General features: G+C 35.5%; 2 protein-coding genes across 2 annotated transcripts; both read right to left on the bottom strand.

Annotated features, from left to right (window-relative positions):
* Positions 1 to 1,367: 1,367 nt before the first annotated feature.
* On the bottom strand, positions 1,368 to 4,592 carry rps26l (ribosomal protein S26, like). The gene is made up of 4 exons (XM_084128703.1): positions 4,517 to 4,592; positions 2,556 to 2,733; positions 2,324 to 2,454; positions 1,368 to 1,466 (listed from the first exon to the last, which is right to left on the bottom strand). The coding sequence occupies exons 1-4, from the start codon at positions 4,571 to 4,573 to the stop codon at positions 1,431 to 1,433; spliced, it is 402 nt and encodes a 133-aa protein (XP_083984829.1). The 5' UTR covers positions 4,574 to 4,592; the 3' UTR covers positions 1,368 to 1,430.
* Positions 4,593 to 5,865: 1,273 nt separating this feature from the next.
* ppp4r1l (protein phosphatase 4, regulatory subunit 1-like) lies at positions 5,866 to 21,630 on the bottom strand. Its single transcript, XM_084128291.1, has 20 exons — positions 21,385 to 21,630; positions 20,545 to 20,589; positions 19,311 to 19,440; positions 18,446 to 18,552; positions 18,210 to 18,352; positions 17,674 to 17,820; positions 17,311 to 17,418; positions 15,980 to 16,045; positions 15,654 to 15,812; positions 15,259 to 15,383; positions 14,073 to 14,521; positions 13,766 to 13,983; positions 12,801 to 12,887; positions 12,371 to 12,556; positions 11,899 to 12,060; positions 11,276 to 11,376; positions 11,070 to 11,190; positions 10,208 to 10,342; positions 9,630 to 9,771; positions 5,866 to 8,469 (listed from the first exon to the last, which is right to left on the bottom strand). The coding sequence occupies exons 1-20, from the start codon at positions 21,389 to 21,391 to the stop codon at positions 8,324 to 8,326; spliced, it is 2,784 nt and encodes a 927-aa protein (XP_083984417.1). The 5' UTR covers positions 21,392 to 21,630; the 3' UTR covers positions 5,866 to 8,323.
* Between the last annotated feature and the right edge of the window lie 127 nt (positions 21,631 to 21,757).

Genomic DNA, 21,757 nt, shown 5'->3' with positions numbered 1-21,757 from the left:
AAATGGCTTTTTTAATGAAATGTTCAACTTGTGGAGACAGGCTTCTTCTCAGCGCGTGCTCTTTTGTTGATCTTCCCTGAGCACAGTCGAAGAATCGAGCCTGAAGTTATTGAACTGGCAGCAGCTTAATTAGTTTCCAGTCTTTCTTTAATACCTGAAGTTTGAGAAAATACAAAGGATGAACCAATGAACTGAATGAAACTAACTAGCTGTAGCCATTTTAATTTTGTTGGTTAATTTCCACAGTCCTCATCAAGGCTGCTGTGCGTGTCTGGCTGATTATGAACTCGCACCTCACTAAGGAGATCACTGGGACTTAGTGACACTCAGCACTTTTCAAAATCCTACAGTAACAGATGGCAAGTGGAATAGATGCTAACAAAAGGTCATCTAACATTATTTCTTTCTACATAAATGTTCTTAAAAGAAATAGAGTAAATTGAGTCAAATTCTGTCATTCAGACGCCATGTGATTTATTGCACATTACATTTCTATACCCATTTTAACTGTATTTAGGGACACATTAATTGATTTATTAAACACATTACAGAAACTGGAATTTCATGACTTTCTTCTTTCTGCCTAAGAGTGGCATAACAGTTTGGATGCAACTATGCATACTTACAAGTACACATTATAATTATACAAATAATATAACTATTATAATGTAAAGATGGGTGTATTATTAGTAATATGCAAAAAAAGCCAATCTTGAAGTCAGTCTTCAGATCGAGACATGCTGCCTGACTGCGCCAACAAAGTTTGAGCAGCACCCCAAAAACCTGAACTTTAATCATCAATAGATTTTTTTTAGTTTTAATATTTCATTTTTAAATTTTACTTAAATTTAAGGATTTATTTTTTAATAACTAATGTAGGTATCGCTAAATATGTCTGCTTTTATTATTCAGCTATAATAATTAGGATCACAGAGGAAATGTAAGAATTAAAACATTGACATTATTTCTTTGAGGTGTGCCATTCAAAAAACAATGGATTACTAATGCGTTTATAAAAATCTGTAAATCGAGGTTGTACCACTGACTGCGAATATTAATTAAATCAATAATGACCAGTTTCTCTTAGACCAAAAGACGCATCACAAATTTTGATCCTTAACATTGACATACATTTAAAACTATTTATGCTAGCAGTCTACGAGCTAGTGGTTGATGTTCAAAAATCAGGTAACTAGCAATATCAAAACGCTCAGATTCTTTTAATGTAAAATAATATTGGGGATATGTTAACCATAATACATAATTATATGTATATAATAAAATAAAATAAAAAATTAAGATTGAATATGAGAGAAAAATGACGGATTTAGAGCTCCAAACAACAATTAAAACAAAGAAACCCCAGGACCGGTCTCAGATATTTTTTATTTTTCTGAAAACAATGCAAAGAATGTGACAGTTGATTTGCTTCACATGGGCTTCGGAGGAGCTCTGGGAGGAGCACCCTGCAGGAAAAAAGGACAAAAGAACATGCTGAGATCCACATAAAAGTAACAACAATACAAGCATTGTAACTCTACTAACATACTGCAGCTGTTTCTTTAACTTGAAGGGTAGGCAATTTGGCCGACATACAACTATTTGAAAATCTGGAATCTGAGGGTGCAAAAAAATCTAAATATTGAGAAAATCACTTTTAAAGTTGTCCATTTCTGTTCGCGATTTTGCTGCATCGACTCATTATAATATTTTTTATATATATTTAAGGTAGGAAATTTACAAAATATCTTAATGGATCATGAGCTTTACTTAATATCCTAATGATTTTTGGCATAAAAGAAAAATCGATCATTTTGACCCATACAATGTTTTGTTGGCTATTGCTACAAATATACCCGTGCAGCTTGAGACAGGTTTTGTGGTCCAGGGTCACATATTAAAAGATATTCATATTGTCTTCTGTGGGAGTCTCAGGACCAAAAATGTTCGTCCAATCATTGCATATGTTCCAGCGTCACCGAGTGCCACAAAGAAACAGAAGGCACCTTACATACTTTACTTCACCTTACTTTACAGTTCCTCTTGAACCAAAACAACAAGCTTATGCTGCATTCATGCCATGTCGTAATGAGGTAATTTAAGGCCTTCTCTCGTCTCGTGACACCATGCAGATTCTGTTGTGTGTGTTCATGTGTTTTGAAGGAGGTGTGGCTTTGGAGACGCTCTGAAGGGAGGATGGAGTCTCGTGTTCTCAAAGCTAGCTTGCTATCGCTAGCCTCTCTGGAATTGCCTACCCTTACCTTTAAAGATTACTACCCTTACTTTTTAAGATTAGTCAACTACAGAATTTCAAGGCACTTACGCCAGGCCTGAAGCGGGGAGGTGGTGTTCGGTCCTTGCGGGCCTCCCGGGATCTGTTTCTCACCACCTTGCTGTGGATGGCACAGCTAACACAGTAATGCAGCTTCACGTAGAGCTTGGGCAATACATATGCTACAAAAGGAAGGGCGGAAAACAGAAAACCACTATTTTAATCTGGAAAGGCATGCTAATGAGAACTGGTCAATGTTTTGGTTGTTAAAGCAGTCACTTACAGTCAAACACACTAGCTTCTGAGATGTCCCTCACAGCAGCAGCCTCCACAATGTTCCTGATGACAAACTTCTTGATGGCCTTGTCCTTGGGAACACAGCGGGCACAGTTGGTGCAGCGGATGGGCTGGACATGGCCACGGCCCTTCTTTGCACGTCCGTTGTTCCTTCTCTTCTTAGTCTAGCATTTGAAAATGGAAATAATTGATAATTAAAATAGTACAGAACATAATTCAATTAAACATCCTACATTTTCTGACCAATGAATTACCATGTATTTTAGGCTCTTGCGATTTAAAATTTATTTTATAAAAATTCTACTTTGCCCTCTCTCTCTCTACACACACACACACACATATATACATACATACATACATACATACACACACACACACACACACACACATACACGAGTAGGATTGGGACTTGAAAACCAATTCCAATTCTGGGATCTGATACTTGTTATAAAAATGTTATTCTGCTTATCGATTCCTGTGTGCGCATTTTAATGGGGCTTTAAATAAATCAAGTGAAAGATGATGCGAAATTCGGCACTCGTGCACTGTTTTCTGTGCTGGGCACATTCAGAGCACGCGCGTACACAGAAGGCACCTCTCATATAGTGCACAAATATTGAATTGAGTACTCTTTCATGTCTTCTTGTGCTTTAATACACACAAAATTGTGTCAAAGTATCCTCGCAAACACAGCCAGAAGTAAATGTCAACGGACGAAGAAAGAAAACGCATTCAGTCTTAAAGTGACAGCAGCCTAATAAACCTGCTGCTGTCTGTGTTAACATTAATCAAAGAACAAAGAAAAAAATCACTCACTGATCTTGAATGAATAACTTGTGTAACTTGAATAAGGATTGGTCTACATTTACATTGGTCTACTATGCAGTGTTATTTTATATTTAATTTCAATTTCTGAATTTTGTTCTTCAGTTGTATTTATCAGTGCTATTGCTTATTTGTTTTTCTATTACTGGCCGTGTACTTGTCTTTAATAAGACATTTTGAAATTTAGTCTAGTTTATAAGTTGTTCTTTAGGCTTCTGTTTTGTTCATGGTGTTCAGTTGCATAAGAATGTTTTGCAAAAACACAGAATAAACATGTTTTGACTTATTTTTTAATACCAAGATGGAAGTGAAACTGGGAATCGTAATCGATAAGCGGAATCTCTAAAATTAAACCGATACCCAAATCAAAATTTGAGATCTGTATGCAGTTCTGATAGAATTGGAAATCTTTGAAATAAATGTCCAATTTCAAATTTCCAAAAAATTTATTCTCAGGATTTCCATTACTACAGTAACCACAAACAGACCTAAAAAAATTGTTTAATATTTTACTTTTAAACTCAAATTTTGTAAATGTGAAAATCGCGATTTCCTGATGGTTTTCCATTATGGTAACTTATATGATCTGTATATTTCCAAAGAACAGTGGCTATCTTTATGCAACAATCAAAATTAATTATTGTAAACAAATCACGAAACTATCCAAGTGTCAATCTACTGTTTATTTTATGTTAGCCTAGAAAGCCTGTCCTGAACTGATCAGTAGATGCTGCATCAATCCTCAGTTTACACCCAAGTACTGACAGGCTGCAGCGTCTTGCTATATAACTTATACGTATTAGATAACACAATTAGAATCGATACATCGAAGTCTTAATAATGCCGTTTAAATTAAATGCCAGTATTTTGCTTTATATATTATATACACACAATACCCGGCCTGTCCATGCCGCGTGCTACTGAAGAGGAAGGCACATGCTAAACATCATCAGAAACTTCTTACTTAAACCATCTAATAATCCCGATATAGTGGCCAGTATTTAATAAAATCAGATACGTTACTAACTATACTCGGTGATCATGTAGTTTTCTTGACTATATAAAGAAGATTTCATATACTAAAACATATTCGCGGATCAATCGCGAACACTAAAGTCTCACCATCTTGAACGGGAGGCAGGAAAGAGGACCGGAAAAGGTTAACCGGAAGTAAAACATTTCTCTGCTACACAACAAAAGTCTTCTGAACGAAAATACTGCTTTGATGTGATGCAAGGCTAGAAATATAAACGTTTAATTGAGGCATACAATTTAAATATATACTTCAAATTAAAATATATATTATATATGAATGAAAGGGGGGAATAAAAAGATTATATTTTATTCATATGTTATGCAATGTCCACTGTCGTGGACACCAGGACTCAGTTGCTTAAAAAATAAAATGGCAAGAAATGACATGTATAGGCAGAACCAATGAGATTTGTTTTATTCACCAATCAGTTTTTAAGTTTTAGGATTTTTCAAACCAAACTTTGTGTAATAATGATTCTCTACTATGTTATGAAAGATTTAACAGAATGAATTGATATACCATTTTACTTGGCCATAAATGCCATTCCCATTCAATACAATGTATCTATACACTTTATGTAATTTGCATATTAATGTGTTCTAGGGGCAACATGTAATACAAAAAAAAAAAGAAAGAAAAAAGAAGTGTAATAATGCGAGTAACAATTTTTCAACATTTTCATAAATCATCCAATATTTCATAGGAATATTGATATATAATTTATTTCCCCATTCACTTCTTGTGTCTCCCAAAATGCCTGATAAACATGATTTAAGTACTGGTGTCCACAACAGTGCCCTGTTTTGTAACAGAAAGTCATATATTGATTAGTAGGCCTAACCCCATATCACTTTCCTGAGATGTTGATTCATGATAAACTATTTGAAAACGAGTCGGATTTAAATGACAATTACAAAAATGTATCATCTTTCCATAAGAGTGCAAAATTTGATCACTAAATTAATGTCAGCCATTTTTAAAGACCAAGGAGAAGCTGTTGTCATGGTGAAACCTCCAAACACACTTAACACACATCCAGACTTAAAACTGAGACATGTATGGTGTCAGAAAAATTGACCAAAATATATTGTCTTTTACAGCGGACAAAAGTCTATTCCTGGGTCCCAGAAGGATAAACGAGACTGACTAATCAGCCTTAATTATGTATACACAATATAAAAATACTATTATTATAATATAATCATACTAATCGGTGTATTACGCAAAAGTCCAGCAGGGGTAGAGTTATGTTATAATTTTTTTGCTCTATTAAATGTATAAAACAATATTAAATGTAATTTAATTATAAGACTTTTGCATTGGAAATATGTTGACTTGTGCACACAGGCTCCTTATTGTGAAAAGTGCTTATGAATCAATCGACTTGGAGAGTTTTAACTGAAACGTCTTCAAAATAAAGGGCACAACTGAGAAATGATTTCAAATTTATATTATTTTAATTAACCAATACTAAAAATAACAATACATAAACTGTTTTTAAAAGAGATGCACAGAAAAATTACAAATGTTGTAACCTGAAAGGTTAGGATATAAAATCTTTGAACATGATACATTGAGAAGTATACAATGGGGGGGGGGAGATCAAATCAAATATTGTATCTTAATATTGTAACAATATGAGAAAACTAGTGGATCAGTACATATGCAGTATGCCGACATATGAAGTGGTTTCGTTGACATATCAGTGATGTCAGTGCCTCAGTAAATCAAACAGGAGAATTTATTGGGGAAAATATAACAATCTAACAAAATAGAAATCTATTAACATGGTGCATATGAAAAAAAGAAACAAACAAACAAAGAGGACACACAGATGCATGCACACAAACACTCAAGGGAACACAAGGAAAACAACTTCGCCCATTATACAATTCCAAACCAAGTATCGCCACAGGAAAAAAAAAAAAGAAAAAAAAAAAGAAAGACTGGCCTTGAATCCTGTAGATATCGTCAATAAAATCATATCAATTTAATCACAGGCTGTATTTCTGAACTAGACTAAACCTTTTTTTTTTTTTTTAAACAATTCCATATACACAGTCCATAAACATATTCCATATACACATCTGTGAGAATAAATGCACTGGATCCGAGCACCACTTGTTTGGTCAAGAAAGTTGCCTTATTAAAAAAAAATCAGAACCACTGATACGTCATGATTCATCCAGTCCAGCAGATTTATTATTATTTATATATTAAAAAAGGGCCTGCAATTTACTTTCCATTGAACCCTTAATGATTAGTAAAGTGCTCTTGGCAAAGTTTGCCCTTACGTGCTGATGTGGGTCCGGTCCCCCAATTTAAATATATAAACCATTAAAACAGGCATAGCGATAACCGATCAGCAGCTAGAAGCAAGTACGCCCATGCCAAGAGCAGCACAACCATGAAACGGATGGTCCGTCATATCAACGTCAAGCACGTAGTTTACTTTAAAGCAAATTTGGGAATTGTCAGAGGAATTGTGGAGTGCTTTGATTAACTCGTGCAAATGCGACTAAACAGTGTGCTTGCTTCATTGTTTTCCACAGACAACCAAGCAGCGCCCTCTGCAGGTCAGCTCATAATTAACCAATAACGGTCATTGACGTCTTACTATAATTCTAACGACTGGGCATGTCTAACAATTTTGCTTGTACAGTGTCTAAATGTCCTCTAGTGGCTTTAAAGGTTGCTTGGAAAGCATTGGTTTATTCCTGACACCCCTCTAAAATACTGGCCCCTTTCATTTATAAAACGGCGAGGTATAAAACCGCTCTTCACCAATCAGGGAAGACAAATAGGTTACATACAACTGGATCTCACTCAAAACACACAGAAAAACGTGTACATTAAAATATCAGTACTGAAAGACAAAAGCAAATTCTTGTGAGCTACAAAAGGGTTGAGCAAAAAGAGGGAGGTTTTCGTCTCCCGAGCTGCAATAACTCGAGAAGACGCTTGTTTGCTGTTTCTAATCGCTGTTTCCCACAATGATGCAGGTGCATTCTGAGGGTCAGGTAAACAGGTGGTTGGTAAATGCAGCACAATTTCACTTAGCCTCAGCTCGATACCATTTTGCGGCATTGCAGCTTTAAAAACATCTGAATATCAGGTCTCCCTGAGTTAGTAGCACTTCACTGTCAGTCTGCTTATGTCTTCTTAGTCCTTTTTTGTATTAAGAAATCCACAAGAAAAGGAAACGGAGAAAAAAAAAGAAAAGAAAAAAAGTCTTACAAATGTACAGTTAGCTTTGGAGGGGCAGCTGGTAGCATCTGAACGGTTTTGAGAGGAAACGACACGATCCGCCTTTAAGATGCGTCTTGTGTCTCCAAATACTTTCTGCTGCCACAAAGGTGCAAAAGAAATCTTGCACCATTCAGAGAGGTGAGATGGTTGTTCGGTGTGTGTGTGTGTGTGTGTGTGTGTGCTGGAGGAAGGGGCTTAAAGTGAGGTTGTGTAAGTGAGAGATTGCGTGGGCCTCGTGTATGAAAAGTTTTGCATTCATTTTGAATTGCTTGTCAAGGCAATCTCCCAATTTAACCATCTAAATGGCAAAAACCACTGTGGAAAATATTTTTTGCACGGCTGTATTAGTTGTATTACCATAAATATGCATACATTTGCATATTTTAAGTATCCAATTTTAAATTTAGCTACACATAAGTTGATTTCTTTTATGGATAAATGAGGCCGATTTTGTGTATAAATCAGAAAATGCGTAATATATGCATATACTGTCAAATGTGGAGCATTTTAGGAGAGGATAAGGATACATTGTGTGTGTGTGAGGGTCTTGGTCAGTAGTTCCTATTTGTAAACACTTGTCTGCAAATCCGTTTAGTGTTGTTCCTGCTGGTGCTTGTTCACATGTGCGGATTGAGCTAAAGGTGCTAAATGAGCGCTGCTGTGTCCATGACGTTCCTGTTGGTATCCAGTGTGGCAAAAAACCGCACGTCCCTGTCCTTGTCCATCCTCAGTTCGGAGAGAGCCTCTTCCAGCTCATCCGAATAAGCGCTGCCTGGGTCCTTGAAGTATGCTGAGATCAGAGCACACACATAGATGGTGATCAGAACTGATGCCTAAACTGTAGCCGGGTTTCCATTACAGATTAGCACTATTTTGCGATATTTTTGTTGATAAAAAACGATTACGAAATTACGGCGTTCCCATTAACTGATGTTATGTGACTAAAGATAATTTCCTCTCGCGATAAGTTAATATAAAAATCATGGCAACGGATGTTGGTAGGTTTACATATATCGCAGCCACCGTAATAGACATTATTTTTAATCGAAGGAGACGTAGGCATGTTATTCAAGCTTTAATGGCAAGGAAAGCCCCTTATACTTGGGAGCGGCCACATATGAGGTGTTTCTCCCTCATATCTGCTTCGAGGTCTTGATAAATTGTGGCATTTCTTTGTGGTTTAGAACCCAGTATTCCCGTAATTCTTTTGTCTTTTATGAGTTCAATAAAGAACTCCGTTTCATCTTCTGTCCAAACATACCGCACCATCTTTGAAGAATGATTGACGTTTACGTACACCAGGTGACCTGTAAATGCACAAAAAACCTTTCCATTGCAGTTTTGCTAAATATTCTTTTTGTCGAATTTACTGAAAAACCACCTTATGCGAGTGTAAAAACTGAGTTTTTGCGAAACTGACGTGTTTCCATTGGGCGTATTCTCAATTCGCAATTTGATGTGTAATGGAAACGCAGCTTGTGACACTTATACTAAACAGTTACTTAGCAAAATATTTTATCTTTTGTGCTAATAATAGGTCACTTATTTAGGTCACAGTTTATTAGTTAAATGGTCACTAGCCTATAAGGTTCAAATAAATTAAAAATATAAAACCAAATAAAAACCAAACCAAATAAAATACAATAAAATAAAATAAAAACAAAAACCTAAGTCAATGGATTTTACATCACTGCCTGGAGAAAGTACACTTGACATCTTGGACATTATAATTCTAGAAAGCATTTCACAGGACAAAAATAAGTATACACTTCATACAGGATATTACTTGTTAATATTTTTGTTCCATTTTCCAGGCAGACAAAATAGAGTAACTTTGAATTTAATTGTAACCCTTGGAGGGCCTAATAAAGGAGACATACGTCTATGTAAACATCCTGTGATGCACGCATCTTCTAACTTGTCTGTAAATTGTGTGCGTTTGTGTCTTACGTTTTTCCAACACGCTCTGCCGTAACGCCTTGGCCACCAGCACGCGTACGTTGGGCACAGGATCTGATGAGAGGCTGAGCAGACTGGGAAGAAGGTGCTGTGCAAACTGGTCCATGGGCATGCAGTCCTCCTCCACTATTGCCTGAATGGAAACAAAGGAAATGTCTCAATCGCTCTCCCACATTGTTAGAGGTTTAGATTTTTCCTGATGTTTATTATACAAAAAAAGAGAGCAGGTTTTATATATATATATATATATATATATATATAAATAAATAAATAAATAAATAAATAAATAAAAATGTCATTAGCTTCATTCTGATTGGTTGACTAACACTTAATTGCACACAAGTCTATTATTGTGGTATCTTGATTTCAAATGTATTCATCCCACAATGTCATGAAATAAATTACTCTATGCAAAATATTTACTGAAAGTTGAAATTAACAGCAGCAATAATATGACAATGAAAGAAGTTAAGAAATATTGCAGGACCACATGAATTTATATAAAGATGGTGGGACTGTAAATCCTTTGGGTAATACTGCATGAAATTACAATTTGATGTAAAATTTACCTGGCAAATGAATGCAAATGCCTGACGTCCGACCCATTTGGGACAGTGGCAGAATCTCATAATGAGCTCATTAATGTAATTCAGACCCAGGTCATGAGCTTCACAGGAATACAACTTCTGCAGGATCACCACCACCTAAACACATTCACAAGACAAATCTTAAAAAAATACTAGAATAGGTTTTCATGCTTGAAATGTAAAACAACAAAAAACAACATTATTTTTTACATATTTGAGATTGTTGCAGCACCTCTTTTCCCAGTCTGTCAGTAATGCTCTGTTTAGTTCCAGTTTCTATGAAGCCCCTCCTTCTGAAAAGCGCTGTGCTCTAATTGGTCGCTGGACCAGTGGGTTGTGATTGGTCAACCACTTCGCACTTGTTTCGGAAATGTCACTGGCTTTACCATAACAGCAAGTTTATACTACTATCGCAACTCAACCAGGCCTGCGCATGCCTTGGGTGGGAATTATTTAAATGAGGGATATTGTGATGTGTACATTCCCAGAAGGAAACTCAAGACTACAAATCGAGGCGTTTCAGGGAGTTCAGAAACAGTGATATAGAGAATACTGTAACTTCCTTTGGAGTGACTTTGTGCTTTGTAACTTTGCAGACCTTTTTCATGCTGAAACAGCAACATTACACACTAAAGAAAGTTAAAAATGAAAAAAGCATAATAGGTCCTCTTTAAAACATTTTAAGCACTAAATACATGTGCAGGTCTAAAAGCCTATAAGCTGAGGTTTAAAACAGTCCAGTGGAGTTGCTAAAAGCAGAACACCAATTCAAACAATACAGCTAGTGTAAGGCATTGCAATGTTGCACTATTTTTGGAAACAAGCTGAAGGAAACTTGACTCACCAGTTTATAGGAGATCCACCGCACTTCAGACACTTTGTCAGAGCAAAGGTTAAGTGCAATTTGTCTGAGGTAGTCATAGATGTCGTTGTGACTGTACAACTCAATGATCAGAATAAGCTGCCTAAATACAGACAGACAAATGCCACAAGAGTGAGATCACAATTGAGAGCTTCAAAAAAGCCTTTGTGTTACAAAGTAGTACGCACTCAGCTAGCTCATAGCGGAATCTCCAATTTCGGCTGTTGTCCGTCACCATGAACTCCTGCAGCTGATACAGATACTCCCGACGCTTCTCGGCATGAAGAAGCTGCAAAAGAGAAAACAGAACGATCTGTTGATGCCAGTGTTGTTAGGGGCATTGACTAAAACAAAAACTATTGAATGTCGCTGAAATATAAAGCTGAAATAAAATAAAATATAAATATTGGATGACAAAATGTAAACATAAACGAAGATGAGAAATATTGCCTTGGAAAATAACTAAAATAAAAGTAAAATGAAATAAAAATGAATTAAATCCATATAGAAATAGAAATAAATAAAAGCCAATTGAAAATATTAATAAAAACTAACTAAACGATACTAAAATAACACTGGTTGGGACAGCCATGACATGCTTGTAAAATTCAACTTTTTGAAATACAAAACTCTAACAAAACTTATAACTTGAAAAAAAAAAAAAAAAAAATAGAGCTATAAAAAAAGGGGAAGGAAATGCACAAATTCTCTCATTTTATAATTCTCAAACAAGCATTTTTTTCAGTTTGGACAATTCAAAGCTCTTTGCATAAACCACATTTTCTCAGTTACTGAAATTTCATATTCTCACCTTCAAGAAATCATACAGATGTTTGAGGACTCCTATCCGCACCTCATCAAGATCTTTGAGGAAACCATTAAATATGGGCACCAGGTCAGCCGCGGTCAGCTGATCCCCCAGAATCACTGCCAACTCGTGGATAGAGAACGCAAGTGTCCGTCGCACCTTCCACTGTAACACATACAAAGTTAATTCATTTGACAAATGCAAAACCGAAGCTACTGCGTATATACCTCATACATTACATATTTATAAAACAAAGACAATTATAATCCATCAGAGTATGGTACAGTGAAAATATTGTTTAATTAATAATAAGTAAATATATAGTATATAATATAACATATATATTATTTATTTTTTAAATATATAAGGTTAAGCGACAGTACTGTACTAACATTTAACATTTTGACAGTTTTGTTAAACCTTGATTTTCCAACAAAACCCATGACGAGTAATGCATATAAAGAGGAAGTTTTACCTGTACGTCTGTAGCGAGGGTCTCGTACGTGTCTTTGAGGCAGTGCCAGTTCTGTCTGCCCAGCGTTAGGGCGACACCTGGCAAGCTGAACGCACAGTGTTTGGCGATCTCAGTGTCTACGGTCTGAGCTCGAGCGGGGTCTGTCATGGACAGATACTGATCCAGCAACTGCTGTGGAATTACATTCTGTGACGACAGAAACAATGAGTGTTAGGTCAGTCAGATTTTTATTGTTTATTTGCAAAAAGAGTTTCTTTGTACATTTGATGTGCTTTTCATCAATGATTGCAATTTGTACAACCAGTTGAAAATTAAGGCCAATGTAAAGCCATGAGATTTTTATATGGTAAAACATGCAAGTGTTTCCATCAGAGTATGGTACAGTGAAAATATTGTTTAATTAATAATAAGTAAATATATAGTGCATTACCTGGACTTTAGACTTCTCCTCTTCGCATGTTTTAACTTGTGAGTTGGTGTCTTTTTCTTCCTCCACATTTTCTATTAGTTCTGATTCCTGTATGTAAGCACACACACAAATGCACGTATAATGAACTCTCTACTGTAGTTACTATGCCAGCACTTCCTTCTAATGACATTTGCATAAACAGATTTACATAAAACTGCAGAAGGGGATTTGCCATGTCATGTCAAACAGTGGAAGCAGCATCAAAACAATTTAAAACAACATTATTGTCCTTTAATAATTGCTATGACCTCATATTAATTGATAGATTACATGGAATATTGGTATTTTCCTGCCAAAATGTAGATTTTTCATTTGAAGGCTTTACCCAGGAAATATTTATATAAAATGAATTGAATTAAATGTATCTATGGACAGTTCTAACAATATTAATAATAATATTTTTTATTCTTCTTATTATAAAATAAAAATTATAATGGTAACATTTTAAAAAATCCATTACATTTTTAAAGTATGTAAAAAATAATGTATTTATTATTAATAATAATATGACTGTCTGAAGATTAAATATTTGGTAACTTTATTTTAAAGTGTCCTTGTTAAATGTTACATGTAGTTACTATAGTAATAACTAAAAAATTATGCATAATTACATGCAACTAACCCTAACCCTAAAGTAAATGTAGTTAATTAATATTAAGTATAATTTCACTGAAACAAGAACACCTTACAATAAAGTGTAACATGAATAAATTACAATAACAAATCTTATTATTATTATTATTACAAAATATATAAATTATAATGCTAACATATTAAAAAATGTAAAGTATTATAACATTAATTAAATGTAATAACAATTTAAATGTAAAAATGTAATAGATCACTTTTTAAAATGTTATAATTGTTAAATGGCTAAAATTAATTTTATTTTCTGACATTTATAAACTATGAAGTTGTCCTCTCACCTCACTGCTGTGTTCAGAGTCATCTACCAGCACAGGTGAAGTGGAGGGAGAGTCTGAGATCTGTGTGTCTGTCAGTGAGAGTTCACTCATGGCACTGAGCTCATCAGACGTCGGGGAGCCTGTGGAACCATTACTCTCCGACACAGACTCATCAGCGTCTTCTGTTTGACTCTCTAATTGAGCAGCTTTCAGCGCAGCGGACAACACCTTCACTTGAGCTGCGAGTGGAAAGCAAACGGGGGAATGAATAACTACAATTCCCTACTCGGGAAAAGAGGAAAAGAACATGAGCTCTTTTCACAATCACCTTGAACATCAGGATCATCTAGGTGGGGCTGAAGACAGTCCAACACTTTCTGGATCTGGGAGCTGGTGGATGGGCCTTGTGCATCTAAACTTGGCAAGTTTTCTTTCCCCCCTCTCGTGGTCTCTTCTTTTTCTTTCACCACATCTCTTTTCTCTCCTTGTAATAGCCGCAGGTCTTGGGTAATGTCAGGTAGTGGGGGTCTCCAGAAGTTGAATGAGTTGAACATTGTGCAGTCGTCCATCTTCTGGTGGGACGAAGGGGTTGAGCATTCAGGCTGGTTCTGGCTGGTGCTATAAGAGTGGCCTTCTGGAGGACGTGATGGTGGAACCGCTGTGTCTGAGGTGGATTGTAGCTGCTCTGAACGGGGCTGAATGAGACTGTCTGAACAACCATCAATGGTGGCATTGCGGATGTTACTCGAATTGCTGGTGGTCACTTCCTGTCTGTGGCTACAAAGTCAAGAGGGGTTCATTTAGAATTGATTCAGTCATTTTGTTTTGTAAAAACATTTCAATATAAAAAAAGTGAAAAAGTGATCTACACACTACTGTTCAAAAGTTTGGGGTCGGTAAGATGCTTTTTAAAAATAAATGTGTCTTATGCTCATCTAAGGCTGCATTTATATGAAGAAAAATACAGTAAAAACTGTAATATTGTGAAATATTATTACAATTTAAAATAACTGTTTTCTATTTGAATATATTTTAAAATGTAATTTACTCCTGTGATGCAAAGCTGAATTTGTCATATGATCCTTCAGAAATTATTCTAATATGCTGATTTGCTGCTCAAGAAACATTTCTGATTTTCACCAATATTTAAATTGTCGTGCTGCTTAGTATTTTTGTGGAAACCATGATTGATGATTGGATTTTTGATTTTGTTTGTAACGATGTAAATCTTTACTGTCACTTTTGATTAATTTAATGCAACCTTGCTAAATAAAAGTATTAATTTTTCTTCAAAAATAAAATCACACTGACCTTTACCTTTTGAACATTATGTAACTATTTAAAGAAGTAACTAGGAAACAGTCAAATAGGGGTCAGGTGAACCAAAATCAAGCCTAATTATACAGACCTTCCAGCAAAGTGGATTGATAATCAACTACAACAACTAGTTAATAACAAACCTATGTAGTTTTCCCTACAAACACAACCATAGTGAAGAAACCATGTGCGCTTACCTCTCTGAGGAGATCTTCGGTATCTCGCAGAGGGTTCCATCCTCACAGAAGTGCAATCCTGTGATAGAAGGGTTGGCAAACGTGGAGATGAAACGACCTAGAGACTGGAACGCAGCCTGGCGTACCTGAAAAGGGAAAAAAAGAGAGAAGTTCCCTTCCCTTTAAAAAACAGATCCATCCATTCTCCATACCTCTTTGTCCAGATCTAATTTCTAAAATGTAATAAAGATTGTCTAACATAAGTGGAAAACAGAAAGTCGGAAATCTCACAGGTCCAAAGTCCTACTCCGCATAGCTGCATACTAAACTTCAAATAACCATGTTCACTTTCAGAGAGGACAGAAATTACAGCATGTTAGAACACAGTGTTAGTGTGTGTGTATCTTTGCTCTTACCCAGCGTGACTGATCACTAATGAGGTTGATGAACAAGGGGGACAATTTAGTACGTCGCACTTCTGGAGAAGTGCAATTTGAAACAACCATGAAGCACTCGGCACAGGCTTTCCGAATACCCCACAGGCTGTCCGAGCACAGGTCGAAAAACTTCGGCATCTGAAGTTAGAACAAAGAGATAGTGCTGGTTAACACATTTGTCGTGTTAGGCTTTATAAGATTAAGGATATTTTTTGGATCTAGCACTCAGATATAATTAACATATTCATTTTGGCCCACTGTGACTCATAAATACAAGCACAAAAGGAAAGCTGCAGAGGTCTCACCAGTAGTTTCTCTGTGGCTTCCTGGCCAACAATAGAGCAGAACTCGCCGAAGTTTGCTGCACAGACCTGATGGTGAGAAAAAAATAGAGGGTTTAGACATTTGCAATGAGGTCAAATTCAGTCTTCTGATATGTTGTAAGCAGAAGCATGCTGCAACTCAAGCAGCATTGCTTTCTGCCAACCCAGCACGAGTTTCAAAAGTAGATTAACATTTTTCACAACCTTTTCTACACAATATAGGCCTAAGTTTCATAACTGCAGTTATTTGAAAGACAGAAGTCACAAACACATTCAACATTAAGCAGCATTGTTTTAACCAGCTTGTTTTGTCCAGAGTACAACTTTATTGTGTCAAGGCTCTTTGCTCATAGAAGCAATTTCTATCCATTGTGTTCTCAGGATTGTTACTTATTTGTCTCTTGATACTGATATAATCATGCATGGACTTGGAATTTCCACACTTTTGTAAAAGAGAAATATACTGAAATACACTACCGTTCAAAATACTGGGTTAGTAAGACTTCTTTTTTTAAAAGAAATTAACACTTTCATTCAGCAATGATGCATTAAATTGATGATAAAAAAAGTGAAAGTAAAGACATTTATAATGTTAAAAAAAGATACTTTTGAACTTTCTAGTCAAAGAATCCTCAAAGAAAAATGTATCATGGTTTCCACAAAAATATTAAGCAGCACAACTGATTTTAACATTGATAATAATAATAAATGTTTCCTGAGCACCAAATCAGCATATTAGAATGATTTCTGAAGGATCATGTGACTGAAGACTGGAGTAATGATGCTTAAAATTCAGCTTTGCATCAAAATTGTATTTTAAAATATATTAAAATAGAAAACACTTATTTTAAATTGTTTGTAATTTTACTGTACTTTAGATCAAATATATGCAGCCTCAGCGAGCATAAGAGACTTCTTTAAAAAAAAATATTTTTAAAAACCCTACTGACCACAAACTTTTCAATGATAGTGTATTTTAGGAACAAATTTAAAAAAAAAGTGGCATCTCCAAATAAATGCTGCAAAAGTGTGATTTTTTTAAACAAAATTTTTAGATACATTTTTACATTTACTTTTGATCCAAAGGTGATTGATTCATATGTGTGATATAAGAAGTTCACAGACACACACCAACTATAAACCTGTTCCACTAACATTTAACAAATCACAGAATGACAAATACTTACATAGACTTCATTTTGTACTGCATATCTATTGTTTATATTTAGTTCTTTTTAATTTAACTAAATTATTGCAAAGACATCTCATACAACAGTTCTTTCAAGAATTATGGAACATTTTGAGAGTATTACCTTGCGGACTTGAAATAGTCTGACGTCACAGCAGAGTTCACAAAAGCGCAGCAATAAAAGGTGTTCCACCGTGTCTTTAGTCAACATGGTCACCAACTTGCACATTATCTGCAACAAAACATAATCCACCATCAAGATCAAAACATGAAAGTTCATCCCAACCCCATAAAACAATTAGCAAGCACAGTAACAGTATCATGCAGATAGTATACAGATAAGCATTCCATCACAGATGGAATGAAGTTACGACAGGAAATATAATCACTTCAGTCCTATGAAAGCTCATGGTTTACATATTTTTATGATGAGTATTATCTGCTGCCAGTAATCAGTGTTGCATTCTCTTTAACACAAAGGACTCACCGCTACAGCCTCGATCTTATAATCGTCATCACTACAGGGTTCAGTGAGCTCGAGAAGCACAGGGCAGACTTTTCCCTCCATATCTGCCTTACTCATCAGACCCTGTTCAAGTAGCACCAGCAAAGCGGCCTGGCTCGTCTTTCGCACCTAAGGGAAAAGCACAGACAAAACCGACTCAAAGGGTTGTCTGAATGACTAATTGATTAGTTAATGTTAAGGAAACCCTGAATAATAAGGCTTTAGGCTTTTTTCCAATATTAATCAGATGCATTCCTTAAGGATATATAAACGCCAAACACCATGAAAATAACAAATATTTAACAGATAAATACTACACACAATCATCAAAGTCTTCCTTAAAAAAACAGAACCCTACAAATTAAGCATAATAATGGGAACATTGCTTACTAGTCAGTTGTTGCCAGACTAGTCGACCACCTTGACCCACTCCTACTCAAAAGCCATGATGTTTGTCAACCTTACTTCTATTCAGAAGAACAACTCAAAGAACAGCCAGTTTTTCGAGTGAAACTTACCTGGTTATTAGGGTCTGTGAGATACCGGACCACAATGGGAACAAGGTACCGTGAGAAGGCTTCTGGGAAATTGGGCCGATTTTCATGGAGGAACATGGCAATGTTTGGTACCTGCTCCATCAATTCTGCTCGCACTGTCGGTTCTGTAACATCACAATATATTCATGATATTACGTACACATTACGTACCAATTACCACACTAGACAAGTCAAATACAGGTAAAAGCCATACAAACCTCCATCCTCAGACATCCTGGCAACCGTTTCCATGACACTGATGAAGTCATTTTCATTATCACTGAACTCCCGGAGCACATCCAGCAATCCACGAGCCACAATTTGCCTGAAAATAAACATCATGCTATCAAGTACACCGTAATAGGCCACATGACATGAGCCTTCACAATTTATAAGCACAAAACTATTTGGAAAAAGATGACAGCTCAATTTTTAATCCTTGAATAAAGTTTATAGCATTTCCAAGTCTAAGCCAAGTTCTTTTACAATGACTTGCCTGGCTCCTTACAAGTATTTCGGGCACATTATTACTTCATGTCAGGTTCGCTTTAAGCACTTAAAGGGATAGTTCACCCAAAAATGTAAATTCTGTCATACATTTTTTTAGTTATTTTCAATTCAATTCAATTCACATTTATTTGTATAGCGATTTTCACAATACATATTTTTTCAAAGCAGCTTTACAGAAAAAGCATGTCTACGTTACAATTTAGAGTGATCTGTTATCAGAGGTGACTGTATCAAAGTTATGCATTTCAGAAATGTACATTTACAAATCACACAGTTAGCTATTTATGTATCAATTTAAGGCAGAAACTATGAGCTCATTAAAGTAATGAACATGTTTGTAAACAAATGATTAGGATATATAGAAATTTTTTATTGTGTATTGAAAATGTTATTTTCCACCATTGTACCATAAAAAGATGTATTTTTGGTATCAAATCTCACTTAAATTCAAGTGATAGGTACATTTTATACTACTCCTAAATAAACATTTAATATGGCATGACAAGAAAAAAAAAAGAGAAAAAAACTGAAATCCATCTCACATAACATGCCTCATAGTTGAAGACATCTCACCTGTTGAAGACGTTTTCACTGAAAGCATATTTCTCCAGCCGACCCAGAGGGGTGAGATTATCCTGGCCTGAATCCAGGAATGCTGTTATCCGAATCCCATCACACTCTGAACCATAGTCATCGAATCCAACTGCAAGACAGATTCATACAGACAGTTAACGACCAAGTATAATTTAATGTCCAGTTTGTTGGCACAGCCTCATGGTGGCATCAAATGTGAGATCTTTTACATTCAAACCAGGAATCCCTTTAAAATATAGAGAGAAATTCAGAGTGACAGCAGATCTAATTACAAAGGGGAATTTGTTTAATGAGAAATTATTTATTTTACAGCAATAACAGTTTAAGGGATTTTATTACATGCAGTCTGTTTCTGCCAGCAAAGATCACACAGACTACACTTCAACTATATAGTGTACATACAACAACCGGGAAAGATCTCAAAAGCATGAATGGGTCAAATTAAAAATTTTACATTAAGATTTTTGTTGTTGATTTTTGTTTGCTGTTGACATTTTCATGACAATTAAGCTACTTTTTATTAAAATATGAAGGTTTTATTTGTTTAATTCCTATTACTTTTAATGACAATTCTCTTACTGTGCACTAAATTTTCTATTCAAATCAGATTTAAGAAAGTACAAACATTTTTTATATTTCAGTGCTGTCAAATCGATTAATCGCAATTAATTGCATCTAATATAAAAGTTTGTGTTTATATAATCTATTTATATGTGTGTGTTTACATTATACATATACACACACACACACACAGACATACATACATACATACATACATATATATATGTGAAGAGGCTTAGAGGCTTTTGCATCTGAACTCTTCATATATCACACATATATATACACACACACACAAGCAGAGACATGTACACAGACATATATAATATATAAATATAATAATATATACACACACATATATTATATAAGAAAATATTGTTAGATGCGATTAATTGATTTGACAGCACTAATATATATGCCATTATAATAAGATTTTGAGGGGGAAACGTGCTTAATTTTAATTGAAAATAACATCATAATTACAAAATTGTAATGATTCTAAAATGGACTTGATTAAGGGGGAAAAAACTCTTATTTTGGTTGTGGGGTGACACATGACCCAGACATGTTCTTGAGAGGTTTTCTAAGATTCACCCAGCCACACAGATAGAGAGATGTTGATGTGTAAAGTTGCGGACGAGTTCTGTATACTCACAGTCATCCAAATCATCATGACCGTCTTCAAAATATAAAGACAGACCTGTGGAAACACAAACAACAATATGTTTAAAGACTGACAAGTGTACAGTAGATAAACTGACAGTTTCTAGCCATGCTACTGTTACACATGAAGTCGGGCTGTGCCTCACAACCTAGTCAGCCATCTAACTTGACTCGCATTTTGGGGGTTTCAGTCCAGAAACGCACCCATAATACCCCAAAAAGCTGTTTAGGTAGACAGCTCACTAGGTTTTGACACACAGCCTAGGCATTTATCGTAGTGTTAGCTTATCTCACTCAAATATCAACTCAGGTGACTACAACAAATTACCCGTTTACCAGGAGACTATGTCTGTCAAACACTTTTTATACTGTAGTCTGCAATAAAATACAAACATGTCTTATGTTATGACACATTATTAATGCATTTCAAAAGGTGACCAGCTAACAAAACGTGTTATCCGGGAAACGACCCCGGTCAGGTTGGCTAACAAACTGACAGTCAAGCTCCTGTCAACTCAGCTATGTTATCTTCACACTTATTTACTTAAAAGTACAGTATATTTTCCATCATCATGTATTACATATATTGTCTTGTTGGCCAAAAGTTCTTAATCACAGTACTTTCATAATATCCCAGTATGTCCTGCTAGCTCCACAACTCGCAACTAGTGTTAATCCACTTAAAATTTCACCAGGCTCATGGCCTTTGTTCTAAAATACACTAGAAATGTTCAAAAGGCATTACAAGGCATTACAGTCAACAGCGATAACAGGGCCGATTCTCTTTAAACCGCCCCATAAAGCTTTAAATAAATGTACTAAAGCACGTTACCTGCCATCTTGATTTACAGCGGGGCTGTCACTCCACTTCCTCAAAAGATTTCCTGCTCTTATTTCAATCCCGGCATTTATATGAAGATCAAATACTTAAAAAACAGAGATAAACTCATCGAAACAAAACTCTTTTACGCGCGAAAATATCGTAAATATTTGTATCGCTCAACCGAACGCTCGATGAGAAAAAAAAATAAGACAATGTCGATCACGTGACTAGTCTAGCGACGTCCGATTCGTCAATGAACTGTTCAGATGAGTCGGATCTTTTGATTGAATCCGTTGTACCGGTTCACAAAAACTGGACTGGTTCGTTTATAAAACGTAGAATCAGAATTACAACAGAATTTTCAACAGAATTATTCTCAATG

This window comes from Abramis brama, assembly GCF_963993115.1.
Source record: "Abramis brama genome assembly, chromosome: 11".
Taxonomy (NCBI): domain Eukaryota; kingdom Metazoa; phylum Chordata; class Actinopteri; order Cypriniformes; family Leuciscidae; genus Abramis; species Abramis brama.
This window is presented reverse-complemented; position numbering and strand designations above follow the sequence as displayed.